Source organism: Petaurus breviceps, unplaced genomic scaffold, assembly GCF_028583685.1.
Source record: "Petaurus breviceps papuanus isolate PSGF00001 unplaced genomic scaffold, PetGlider_PUasm1.0 185, whole genome shotgun sequence".
Classification (NCBI taxonomy): Eukaryota; Metazoa; Chordata; class Mammalia; order Diprotodontia; family Petauridae; genus Petaurus; species Petaurus breviceps.
In genome coordinates this window covers 37,924,918-37,938,332 of record NW_027185797.1, presented here as the reverse complement: position 1 = coordinate 37,938,332, position 13,415 = coordinate 37,924,918, and the positions used below count along the sequence as shown (strand labels likewise).

At 41.1% G+C, this 13,415-nt stretch overlaps 1 protein-coding gene across 1 annotated transcript; it reads right to left on the bottom strand.

Moving 5' to 3' along the window:
• Nucleotides 1-6,601: 6,601 nt before the first annotated feature.
• On the bottom strand, nucleotides 6,602-9,108 carry LOC138161399 (myeloid cell surface antigen CD33-like). The gene is made up of 4 exons (XM_069088220.1): nucleotides 8,739-9,108; nucleotides 7,881-8,165; nucleotides 7,579-7,684; nucleotides 6,602-7,409 (listed from the first exon to the last, which is right to left on the bottom strand). The coding sequence occupies exons 1-4, from the start codon at nucleotides 9,106-9,108 to the stop codon at nucleotides 7,394-7,396; spliced, it is 777 nt and encodes a 258-aa protein (XP_068944321.1). The 3' UTR covers nucleotides 6,602-7,393.
• Nucleotides 9,109-13,415: the final 4,307 nt, after the last annotated feature.

The window sequence follows — 13,415 nt, the reverse complement described above, 5'->3', positions numbered from 1 at the left end:
ACACGTTACTTTTATCAAATTGCTTACCTTCTCCGTGATGGGAGAGAGAAGAAAGAGTGTGAAAGAATGTGAAATTCAAAATTGCAAAAAAAAATGAAGGTTAAAAATCGCTTTTACAAGTAATTGGAAAAACTGTAATATTAGAAATTAGAAATTAGAGGGGGGGCAATTTACAATAGTGTTTTTATACAATAATGATGGAATCCAAGAAGTAGTAATAGAAATAGAAGTCCCATTCAAAATTATTGCAAAGTCCATGAACCATTGGGGTAGTCAATCTACCAAAGCACCCTCAATAAATGAATAGATTATATTTCAAAGTACTCAATAAAAAACAATATACATGGCTAGAGGAATATTCAGTGCTCATGGATGGGTTATGCCAATATTCTCAAAATTGCAATACAACCAAAATTAATTTACAGTTTTAAAGCTAGGTCAAATAAAAATTTCAATGTACACTTAAAATGATAACAATGTGACCTAAATGTTTTTTTTTCTTTTTGGAGGGCAATTGAGGGTAAGTGATTTGCCCAAGGTCACATGGCTAGTAAGTGTGTCAAGTGTGACCTAAATGTTAAAGATCATATTTTTTTTTAAATTAAAAAAGAAACACATCATATACCTTTGCTGATCTCAATAGATCAATTCTTGGCACTCTTTTTCTCCCCTAATTGCAAATGTTTCTTTTTGCTTCTTTCCTTCTTCCACTCTCTTCAATAGAACAACAAAAGAGAAAACATTGGAAACAAAAAAAGCATAACCAGATAAAGCAAATTACTACATTGACCATCAGCTCTCAGGCAGAAGACAAGGAGTGTGCTTTATCCTTGTTCTTCTAGGGGATCTGACTGGACATTCCATCACACTCTCCAGGCAGAAACCATCTTTTGTCAAAGAAGTACCTGTTCTACACTACATTCAAGCCACCTGTTGTTGCCTGGGACAATTTTATCTAAGGAACAACCTTTGTGAACTAATAATGAATTTAGAGTCACTCTTCAATGACTGGCAACATTGTTTCATGATTTTCTCCACTTTCAGGCAACATCAAGTGAATAGGAACAAAGGAAGTTAATGATGGGAGTATCTGAAGTCTGTGTTTCAGAAAGGTGAGTTACTGAAAGGATAAAACATTAAGTGAATACAGAGAAGAGGCATGGCAGAGTTGAATTGGTTTGCAGAAGGGACAAGATGAAGAAGGGAAAAGAACATATCCAGGTTTTGCCAAGTGAAGATCTTACTAGTTCCCGACACTTTGCTGCTACCAAAAAAAATCTATATAATTATACATAAAAATTATACCTATATCTATAATAATTATATATGTAAAAACCTACATAATTATAAATAAAATTATAGATAAAAATCTATAACTATTTTTATTCATGAGTCCTTTTTTGCTTTCTTTCACTTCCTTGGGATATCAACCTTGTCAAACAGCATGCAATGTTTTGTGACTTTTGGGAAATAACTCCAAATTCTTTTCCAGAAAGACTGGACCAATTCATACTTCCATCAGTAGGGCATTAATCCATCTCATTTTCTCCAACCTCTCCAAAATTTGCATTATATTGTTCTATCATAAATTTTATGGCTATGACTTGGAATCTCTGACTTGCTTTCATTTTTATTTCTCTAATTATTTGTAATTACTCCTTTTCATATGACTGTGCATATTAATTCCTTTGAGAACTACTTCCTCATATCCTTTAATCATTTATCAATTGGGAATGGCTTTTAATCTTTATAAGTTTGAATCAATTCCCTATATATCTTAGAAATAAGACCTCTATAACAGAAACTTGCTACCTTTTTTTTCCCTTCAATTTACTTCTTTCCCTTCTGAGCTTAGCTGCATTGGTTTTGTTAATGCAAACACTTTTCAATTTTATAAAAACAAAATTGATACCCTATTTTACCTGATCTGCTCTATCTCTAGTTTACCCTACTTCCCCAGTTCTTGAGAGATACTCAGGAACTTTCCCCTATTTATAGATCTAAAAAGATTTTCCCCCTTGTGTCCCTCATTTCTTTAACAAAATCATGTATCTAATCTTGGTGATGTGGACTGACATACTAGTTCAAATCTCATTTTTCCCAAATGGCTTTCTAATTCTCCCTCCTGATTTTTGCTGTATAGTAAGTACTTACCCCACTATCTGGGGTCTTTGAGCTCATCAAACACTAGGCTATTGTGTTCATTTTTTTCACTACTGTTTGAATGTAATGCTTTCCAGTGGTCAACTTCTTTTATTTATTTATTTTTTAGCTCATTTCAAATACTTTTGAAGATTATGGCTTCATTGTTTCACTTAAGATGTAGTATTTCAAGGCCCCTTTCTAACTCTATTTCATTATTTCTCTTGAGATTCTTTGTCATTTGTTCCTCCATTTCAATTGAGTTATTTGTTTTCTAGCTTTATTAAATAATCCTATGGCAGTTTGATTGGTACAGTACTAGAAAAGTAAATTACTTTAAATACTGTTCTTACTTTTGTTACATTAACTCAGTCAACCCTTGACTAACTGATATTTCTCCAATTATTTTGACCTGTCTACTGCTAAAGAATATTTTATAGTCAAATGTATATAATACCTAAGTGTTGCCAAACAATTTATAATTCTGTAGATACTTTGAATGCAATTTTTCTTTCCAGCTCTTCATATTGGGTTTTGCTGGCAATATACAGGGATGATTATTATTTTGGGGGATTTGTTTAGGATCATACACATTGTGTATTTATTAATTGTTTCAATTAATTTTAATTGACCCTTTAGCGTTTTCAATAGGAAGGCATATTAAAGGGAAAAGTGATCATTTTGCTTCTTTTCCTTCATTTCTCTTTCTTATCTTATTGTGATAGGTAATGTTTCTAGAACTACATTATATTGTGCTGGAAATAATGAGCACACTTGCTTTTTCCATATCCTTGTTGGAAAAGCTTCTTACTTTTTGCATTACATGATTGGTATTGATTTGGGGGGCATATAATTTACTGTATTAAGGAAAAGTATTTTTACTTTTATGCATTCGAGTGGTCTATCTCTATAAGTATGTGTTGTTAAGTCATTTTCAGTTGTGTCTGACTCTTCAAGACCCATTTCTGGTTTTCTTGGGAAAGATACTCCACTTGATTGGCCATTTCCTTCTCCAGATCATTTTACAGATGAGGAAACTGAGGCAAATAGTGTAAAGTGACCTACCCAGGATCACATAGTTACTTAGTGTCTGAGACTAGATTTGAACTCAAGAAGATGAATCTTCCTGACTAGAGGCCAAGCACTATCCACCGAGCCACCTGCCTGCCCCAAACATTTGTTGAATTTTATCAAAAGCTTTTATAGCATTTATTGATCTAAATATGGTGGTTTTTATTATTTATATTATTAATAGGACTTGAAATGAAAGCATTGATAGAAAGAATTACCCTCCTAGAACAACTTAAGCAGAATTTCATAAATTTTGGTATGCTGTCTCATTTTTGTCATTTCCCTTGGTGAAATTGTTTATTGTTTCTTTAACTTATTCTTTGACTCAAATGTACTTTTTAATTACCTTATTTGGTCTCAAAATAATCATTAATTTATCCATCAAAGGCCTTTCATTTTTAAATAATCTTTATGTAAAGGTGCCATGTAGAGTTCAGAGTTCTGTAAACTATTTTGGATACCTAGTCAGTAATTTCTAGAGATCTGTGACCTCTAACTTTTCTAAAGTTCTATTCACAGTTTAACTTTATTTTTTGTTTATTTTGGGGAAGGAAATACATTTATCTAGGTCTAAAAGGAGTAGATTGAAGATCCCTTATTATATTATTATATTACATATTAGTATATTATATCACTAAAATATATAACATATTATTAGTATATTATACTATTATCATTTTGTTATTTCTTCATGGAATTTGATTAATATTTCATGTAAGTCACCAAAACCAAGATGTAGTTTCCCTACTTACCTCTTTTTATCCTGTCTCTGTCTGCTGAAGGCTTATCTAAATTTATGAACCCTGAGTTTGGGGTTTTTTTTGGTTGTTGTTTCACTGATATAGAATGGATTTCATTCCAGGCTCTCACTTTAACTCTGAATTTCTATATTTCAAATATGTTTCTTCTAAATAACATATAATTGTATTTTGTTTGGTAATCTTTTGTTATCCACTTACATTTTGGTGGTGAGGTGATTGCATTTATGTTCACATTATGAGTACAAATTCTATGTTTTCCTCCACAATGTCCTCTTTGCCTAACAATTTTGATCAAGAAATGAAGCAATCTCTGTCTGACTCTGCAAAAGAAGATGGGTGTATAGAATGAAGGCAATTTAAAAAGAAAACATGACAAACTTGATATATGAAATTAAAATCTTTGGCACAAATAAATAAGTGAATTTAAATTTTAAAAGGAAGAAGTTAAATGGGGAAAAAACCCTTGCATAAATTTCTCAGATAAGAGTTTGCTATTCAAGATATATAGACACATAAAAGTAATATATGAGATCTAAAGCCATTCCCCAGTAAATAAATGTTCAAAGCATGTAAAAAATCACTCTCAAAATAAGAATTGCAAACTATTCATGAGCATATGAAAATTAGTTACAAAACATTAATGAGAAAAATACAAATCATAGTAGCCTGAAGGTGTCACATCGTATGTGGCAAGCAGGCAAAAATGACAAAAGGTGGGAATGACTGAGAGTGAAATATTGGTGGAAAGATAATCTTACGGAAAACTTATGCATTGTTGGTGGAGTTGTAAATTAGTGCATGCATTTTGGAAAGCTGCTTGTCGTGTTTTCAAAGAAGACAATGGCATCAGGGAAATGATGGCAGGACTTGCAGTTGACTTTGATTTGAGTGAGGAAGGACTACTGGGCAAGGTCACCAGCCTCACTTTCTCCTCCAGAGCCATCTGGATCCAGTGACCATATATTCATCAGGATGACTGGAGATGATACAGGATGCAATGGGAGACCCTGTCCCTGCCAGGCTAAGGCCTCTTCAGATACTCACTTGGAGTGAGGTAACTCCCATTCAGTGAATAGACCAGGGGAAATCCTATATATGGTTGTTCATCCTTCATTCTCGAAAAGGACCAATGTCATCAGATGAGAGATGTCTTGACTTGCAAGTAATTGGATTTAAATGAGGCAAAGCTGTGCCAAGTCATCAACTTCACTCTCTCCTCTGGAGTCATCTACTCCAGCAGCAAGACATAGATCAGGATGACTGGAGATGATTCCAGATGCAGTGGGAGACCTAGGCTTTTTTAGCTAAAGTCTATCCCAGATCTCAGTTTGTCTGAGGCAACATCCATTCAGTGATTTGAGAGTAGGCAAGAAGTGAGACCAAAGACGGCCTAGTTTGTATACTCAAAAAAAAAATCAATCTGATAGAAGACCTTTAGCATTTCTGACCAGAACAGAAACAATGGCTATTTACACTCACTTTGAGCCATCAAAACCCAAACAGTGACCAAGTGAAGCTTGGGTTGGGACTTATTATTGGCTAACCTGTGAGAGCCAGAATGATTTGGGTTTAGGACATAGTCTAGTAGCTCCACTTGAATGCCAGTGTGTCTTATCAAAGCCTGGTTTTTCAGAGCTCTATTTCAAGAAACAGAAGAGTTAATTATCCCAGATTTGTTGTGGGTTTTTTTAAATGATAAAATAAATGAGTAGAGAAAAAAAAATCTAGCACTCAAACCTCAAGAAATCTTGCCAAGTTCAAGCAATCAAAATTTAAATTCCTCTGGGGAAAGTACCTACCTATAAGGGTTTGATTCCCCACCTGGACAGAGGGGGGTGATGGAAGGAAGGAAGGAAAGAATGAAGGAAAGAAGGAAAGAAGGAAGGAAGGAGGGAAGGAAGAAAAAAAGGAAGGAAGAAAGAAAGGAAGAAAAAAAGGAAGGAAGAAAGGAAGGAAGGAAGAAAGGAAGGAAGGAAGGAAGAAAGGAAGGAAGGAAGGAAGGAAGGAAGGGAAAGAGGGAGGGAAGAAAGAAAGAATGAAGAAACAGCATTGTGCAACTGGAATTGGCCAGGTGGGTCCCCAGTGGGGCAGATACCACTGCTTCTTGCTCATTTTGGGAGACCTGCTTAGAAAGTTAAAAATAAGTGGTATGCTCATACCCTTTGACTCAGAGATTTCACTACCAGGCAAATACACCAAAACGATCATTGATTTTTTAAAAAAGATTCCATATAAACCAAAATATTTATGGCAGCATTTTTGTGATATCACATAACTAGAAACACAGAAGATGCTAATTAAATGAGGAATGGAAGCACAAATTATGGCACATGATTTAGAATATTACCATCATTTAAAAAATGACAAATATGATTATTACAAAACATCATGGAAAGATGTACATGAACTGTAGTAAAGGGAGCCAAAGCAATCATCTACACAATGACTACAACATTAGCATTTATGTAGCACTTCAAAGCTTGCAAAGCACTTTCCATGTAATCTATCATTCTCTTGGGGCTGGGAGAGGTAGGGCCTCCAGAACCTATGCAAATAAAGATGGCAGCAGGATGGAGCAAAGGAATCATTAGGCAAAGTGCTCTGGGAAAAGTTTGGCAGGAGGAAAGATCATCTGGGACTTGGTTTCAGGAGTGTCTTGCTTGTGGCAGGAGGCAGGGACCTGGTTGGAGCCTTGAAGGAAGAGAAGGTTTTCCATAGGACAAAGCTGAGAGGGGAATGAGGAACAAATCCACCAATAGATGGATGTGGGAGGTCCAGACCAGGTTCTAGCCATGCAGGTGACGTCACATTATCTTTGGCCCATGACTGGCCAGCTGCTCTCAGTCATGGCTGTCCACAGGGGGCTGAGTGAAGCCCAAGGCTGTTCTCTTCTCTTGCTGAAGCCATCTCCAGGTTCAAGTTTGCCCATATAGGTAAAGTGACCACAGGCAAATCATTGTCTCTCTAGCCCTCAGTTTCTTCAACTGCAATGTGAGGAGGCAAAGTAAATGGCTCCACCAATGGAAGAGGAGCTTCTCCCTGTGATCAGCTGCTAAGGTGGGGACAGGACATGGCTGAGGCAGCCCAGGGTCACTGGTGGCTGCTGGGGCTGCTGCCCCTGCCCCCCTTTCTCCAGCTCCTTCTCCCCATTGCTGCTATAGCCTGCCATCCTCTTCTTTCTGCTCCTAAACATCCATTGTCTTCTCTGATGAGGAAACTGAAGGCCAGAGAAAGGAAATGATTCAGTCAGCCAAGGTAGGAGGTTGGGGCATTGACCTAGAACTCAGGCCTTTTGACACCTGGCCCCCCCATGTCTGGCATGCTCCATTCTCAGTCCTGATTCCATCCTTGGCTCAGGTCTGAAGACAAGGGGAGGGGTGGGGGGATTTTCAGGTGCCTTGATTGTTCACATTTTGTCCTTAATGATTTCTCCTCCTGTAAAGGGAACCCAGGTCCACTCTCAGAGAAGGAGCTCTGGTAGGCAGGCAGGCACTAGGGAGCAAGGGTGGTGGTTCTCATTTCATCCTTGAAAGGGAGAAGCTGAGATTGAGGGGACTGGGGACCTAGATCCCAGGATCAAATGGGGAGGAGGAGGCAGACATACCTGCTATAATAGAGGTAGGTGAAACCGTAGGTGAGGAGGAAGCCAATTCCCATGAGGACCCCTCGGAGCAGGGTCAGTAGCAGAGGCCAGGAGCTTTTCTCTTCCCCTAAAAGGAGGCAAAGGAGACAAAAATTAGGGCAGGGATCCAAGGGTCAATCCCTGATTCTAGGGTCTTCTCTCAGGCCCTCATCTCTGCAACCACACAGATTTCCACCATCAGATTTCCTAACCCCTATTCTCTCCACAGGCAGATGAAACCTCTGTATTGTCTTAGGGGAGATATCTTGCCTCCCAGAACTCACCAACCATCACGACCTGGACAGTTCTCTCTAGGCTTACTCTGGTCCCAGGGACAGTCACTTGACAGGTAAGATTAGAGCCATGGTCCTGAGGCCTTGAGGTGAGGGTCAGCTCAGAGAAATGGAGAGTTTCTCTGCTGAGTTCCAGGGAAGAGAGAATAGCCCCTGTCCAAGAGAGAACAAGGGGTTTTCCACAGGCAAAGACTGAGGGAACAACACAAATTGCTTTCACCAGGTGTCCAGGCTCCAAGGTCCCTGGAATGTAGATGTCTGGCTTCTCTGTCCAATCTGGGGTGGGGGTGGGGGAAGAAAATGAACCAGACCTCAGATAAGGGATTTCAAACCTTAACTAATAACCTCAAGACCATCCCTGATATATCTCCAGGTTCCCCTGTCAATGTGATATCCCCTCCAAGATTGCAGCTCTTTCCTTCCTACATCATCCCATGTTGAGCTACACCCTGAGGCCTGGGAGCCCTATTTCAGCAAATAGACCACAATATGACCTCCACTATGATGGCTTTCATGCTGTCTTCTGTAGCCTAGATATCCATCCCTCTTCCAATATCCCTGGTTCTATCTCTGAGTCACAGGATAACCAGTCATTGCCAATTCCTGAATCACTTAGCCTTGACCCATGCCCTGTTTCTCCAAAGACAGGAGACCACAGTGAATCCCTATTCCAGGTCTTAAACCATCTATACTCTCTCCTGGCCACTGGTGCTAATTATAGCAATACTTTTTCCTGTGACCTGCCTCCCCTTGAAACACAGAGCATGAGGAACCCCGCTTCCCAGTCATTCTTTGGAAGCTCCCTCTATCCCATGGCCTACATCCCTTCCCTGTCACTAAGGTCCTTACCTTTCACACTCACATTAACCATATAACTGGTGTAACTGAATTTAAAACTCTGTCCTCTCTCTATCCGGAAGAAATACTGCCCGCTGTCCCTTTTCTGGACACCCAAGATGCTCAGGGAGCAGTTGTTCTTCATAGGGTCCCCAACAAGATGGAATCGCCAGCTGGTCTCCTCCTGCACCTTCAGCTTTGGGTCATTTGTAGCCGTTAGTTTGCTTCTGTCAGTGTTGGCTCCCTCCTCGAACCATGACCCAAAAGCCTGGGAGCGATAGAATTGGAGATCTGTAAGGTAGGAGTAAGAACAGGGGACCTGGATGCACAGTCCCTCTTGTACTGTCACTGCTTCCGGGACCTCCAATTTATACCCGGGCATCTGGGACTGGGACCATGTGGACAGAAAGATACTGAGGCATCACTAATCATGACACTTCCAGTGATATGGGCACCATTCTTTTTTTTTTTTTTTTTAAAGCAATCGGGGTTAAGTAACTTGCTCAAGGTTACACGGCCAGTTATTTCTGGGTGTGGTGCTGACTATCTGAGCCTGGATTTGATCCAGGTCATCCCAACACTGGAGCCGGTGCTCTTACTCACTGTGCTACCTGGCCGCCCCTTATGGGCACCGTTCTTAAAGCAGGAAGAGAGCTCAGAACAGAGGGCATCAGAGCAAGAACATGGAAAGAAGCACATGAGAAACAACCACAGAACAGAGATCACTTAAAAGGGAAGAGAACTCAGAACATCAGCCTTCAAAGCAGGTAAGAACCTTAAAGATCATTTACTTCAATTCCTCCATGTCCTGATGAGGAAACTGAGGCCCAAAGGGATTTAGCTGACTTGGCCAAAGAGCTCCCAACCAGAGGCAGAGGCAGAGGCAGAGACAGAAGGATATGGAAGGTCTTCTGGCTCCAAGGCCTCTGGTCTCCCCATTGCCCCCACCCCCAGACTCTTGGGGGGCTACCTTGACCATCTCGACACCAGCCTTTACCCCTCTCACCCCCCAATGTCTGGAATATCACGGGCAGCAGCAGCAGTGTCTCTGACCCAGTAGAGAGATATGCTCTGGCTGGAAATGCTAAATGATACATCACTCCCTAGAGTCCATGAGCCCCCATAGCCAATCAACGACCAAGATTCAGTGCAAAGGGGAAGCTGAGAGGAGGAAAGGCCTCTTTCCTCATAGCTCTGGGGACTGGTGAAAAATGAGGTTTGGGCTTGAAACTCTCAACAGGAACATTCTAAGCCTTCCCGTATGTGTCCCCAGGGCAACTGTAGCCCAGATCTCCTTAGAGTCTGAATGCTACAACTGAGCCAGGCAGGGTTTACACTGTGCAATATAAGGGCAAGGGCAAGTCTGATCAGGCTGGAGGGCTGTGTGTGGGGGAAGGGCTGGGAAGCATAGAAGGTTGAAGACTCCCAGGTTGTCCATGCCCAGAGGCAGGGAGAGGGAGAAGTGAAAGACCCAGGCAGAAAGAAATGAGTGACCACAGACCACATAGGCTGAAAGGCAGCCAAAGGACAGAGCCCAAGATCAAGGCTACCTGGGCCCAAGCTGAGGAGACTGGCTGCCTCCTTTGCCGGGAGCCACTCTCTGTCATTGTGCTGCCCATCAGGGACCTCACCAGGACCCAGACTTTAGATGGTGAATGCTCGGAAGGAGTTTTAAAAAATTTCAGAATAAGGAGGGACCTCAGAACTTAGAGTGTCAGAGCTGAGAGGAGCCTTAACATAGTTAACATCTGGGTTAGGACAGACATATATGATGATGATAACTTAACCCACTGATGAGATGATCAAATGATACATAACGGAGAGTAGTGAGAGGAGGGTCCAAGAGTGGGGTTGCTGATGATTAGTGGTTATGAAATAGATGAAGATCCAGCAAAGCAGACTGAGAAAGATCAGAAATACTGGTAGAAGGAGAACTGAGAGAGCTGTGCCAGAGAGCATTTGGAGGAAAGGCTGATCCATGGTGTCAAATGTTGCCAAGAGGTCCAGACTGAGAAAATTAAGTTGGGCAACTACAAAATCATTGCTAATTCTGGAGAGGACGATTTCACCTCAATGTTGAGGAAGAAAAATGAGGGAGGGAGAGAGAGAGAAGAGAAGAGAAAATAAGAAAAGAGAGACAGGAATTGGGGGGAAGGCAGAGCTGCTGGGACCAAGCTGCCTGGATGCTGAGCAGTTGCTGTGAGTGAGGAGAGGAGGACCTTTTCCTGAGGTAGCCTCTTCTCTCTTCAAGGCTTGAGAATGTAGGTGTTTACTGCATTAACTATGTGTGCCAACTCTATAGCTACAGTGATGGCTTTGATTTTCTGGTTTGGGGACTCAGTTTTCTGGTATTTGAATAAATATTCCAGCTTTGTCCCCCATGTAGAAAGCCTGTTACATTTTGTGATTAATAACTATATCAGCATATTTATGGTTACCACAGACATTGTGAATACTGCATTGGCGATATATTTGGCGACAAGTGTGGGAACACAAAATGTCAGGCCTCTATTTGGAAGCAGGGGGGCTTTAGAGGGAGAAAGGGCTATCCCAGGATGGGAGGATTTACCTTATTCCTCTTTAGCCAGAGAATGGGCCAAAAGCACAGGGCCCTGAGAAAACTGGGAATCAAGGCTAAAAGAGGGAGAACCTGCAGATTTGGAAAGATTTTTGCAAGGGATACCCCTAGAACAAGGCAAAGAACTGGCAGGAGTGTGAAGGAGAGGCTGGGTCCTGCTAACAAGTTATTGCCTTATGTGTAAAAATAGAGATAAGCTGCTGGAGGAAAGAGCTCGGATGGCTAGGGAGACTGCTGGTTTGCCTGAGGATTCTTCTATGCCACAGCATTCAGAAGAGCAAACTGGAGGGACTCAGGTGATCGAGGAACAAGCTTCTGTTCATGTAGCTAAAAGGAAGCAAAAACCTAGCAGAAGGAATGTGCATGCAGCTTTTGTACAGGCTGGGCAGAGTTGTCCTGACAGCTTCCAGGAGAATATGTCTGAGGAGAATGGAACAAGGTTAGATGAGGAGTCTTCTAATGTAGAAGTTCTCCCCATACTAAGAAGAAGGGAGGAGAATCACCAGGGCCAAACAGAGTCCAGGGAGATAATTGAGGATTTCACTCAACAGGAGGTTACTGATATATTGAGTAGATTCACTCAAAGAATGGGAGAGTCTTTAGTATCCTGGATAGTAAGAATCACTGATGAAGGCACCAGACGAATAACACTGGACAGTGTGGATTGCTTAAAATCCATAGGCATCAGTCTGAATCCTTTTGTACACCAAGCTTTTAGGGATCACCATATGCAAGGAGGCCTCAATAGAACTAATGTGTTAACTTTTAGCTGCAGAGGGATGCAGAAAGCAATATCCTACTGACTCTATATGGTCTGGTGGAGACAGACCCTGGTACTCACTTAGAAACTGTATGAGAAAGCTAAAGGAGGAGGTAATGAAAACTGCTATCCTGATTGGAGATGCAAATGCATATTATGATACCCCCCTAGGAGTTCCTCATAGAAATACCATAGTGAAGATGGCTCCTCCCTTGCTTATAAGCACCTAATTCTGACTCTATTAATTGGGGAAGTAGGGCACCCTCTTTTGGAGGTGCTGGATAGGATTTCACAATTAAGTGACTTTGGGGAATGGGAAAAAGACAAATTTCCTCAAGAGAGAAGAGTAAGCAGCCAGAGGTTTCAAAGACAAAATAGATTGACCAGAAGAGAACTCTTTACTGCTCTATTGGGAGCAGTGGTGGACTTTAGAAGAATAGATGGTATTCCAACTGAAGAGCTGCATAAGATGTACCAAGAAAAGGTACTTAACATTAGAATGAATAGGGAAGCAGGAACCACCCCTGCAGGTACTCCTGAATCATTGTATCCAAGTCTGCCACACCATCAGGGAGAATATGAATCCCTGTATCTGAGTTGGCCCCACCTTCAGGGAGAATAGGAAGTAGGCCCAGCCCAGACTAAAGAAATACACCAAGGAGATTGCAGATATCTTTTCATAAATGGAACTTGTTAAAATATATAAATGGAAAATAATTCCTAAAGGCCTCTAAAAATCAGGGAATGGGGGAAGATGTCCTTTGGAGGTAGGGTGGACTGTGGATGGAAGAGGGCGATAGTGTTGACAATTGAGAAAGTCTGAAGTAGAGGCAGATAAGGAATGAAAATTGGCCAGTCTGTCCCCCCTGCCTCAAGTCATCCCACCAGATAGAGGCCTTGGGAGGAGCTCACCCACAGGGGAAAGGGGCTTGTATGGCAGAGGTATGTTTCAGGGCGAGGATGTAGCAGGCATTGAGGAAAATTCTAGGGTGAGATGGTACTCAAGGTACCACGGTGGCAAAGTCTGGAAATTCAGAAGCAGAACTTTTTTTTTTAATGCTTTATTAACTTCTGATTTACATCATTCGTTTCCGCCAGATTTTGAGTTACAAATTTTCTCCCCGTTTTCCCCCCACCCATCCCCCCAAAACAGCAGTCCCACAGGATATCCCCACCTCCAATCTGCTCTCTCCCATATTTTCTCCCATACCCATTTCGACTTTTCCATTGGATCTCTATGCTTCAGTGCCTGTATATCTTATTTCTTAATTACATGTAAGATGGTATTAATAATACCGTGTTTTCCCGATAATAAGACCTATCCCGAAAATAAGCCCTCCCCTTACTGTGT

What these genes read in the sequence shown, in the direction of transcription:
- LOC138161399 (XM_069088220.1), bottom strand. Translation starts at nt 9,108, where the DNA reads ATGCCCGGGTATAAATTGGAGGTCCCGGAAGCAGTGACAGTACAAGAG. An exon ending in GGTTAATGTGAGTGTGAAAG is followed by an intron (nt 8,166 to 8,738) that starts GTAAGGACCTTA and finishes CCCCCACCCCAG; the next exon opens with ATTGGACAGAGAAGCCAGAC. An exon ending in TGTCCAGGTCGTGATGGTTG is followed by an intron (nt 7,685 to 7,880) that starts GTGAGTTCTGGG and finishes GCCTCCTTTTAG; the next exon opens with GGGAAGAGAAAAGCTCCTGG.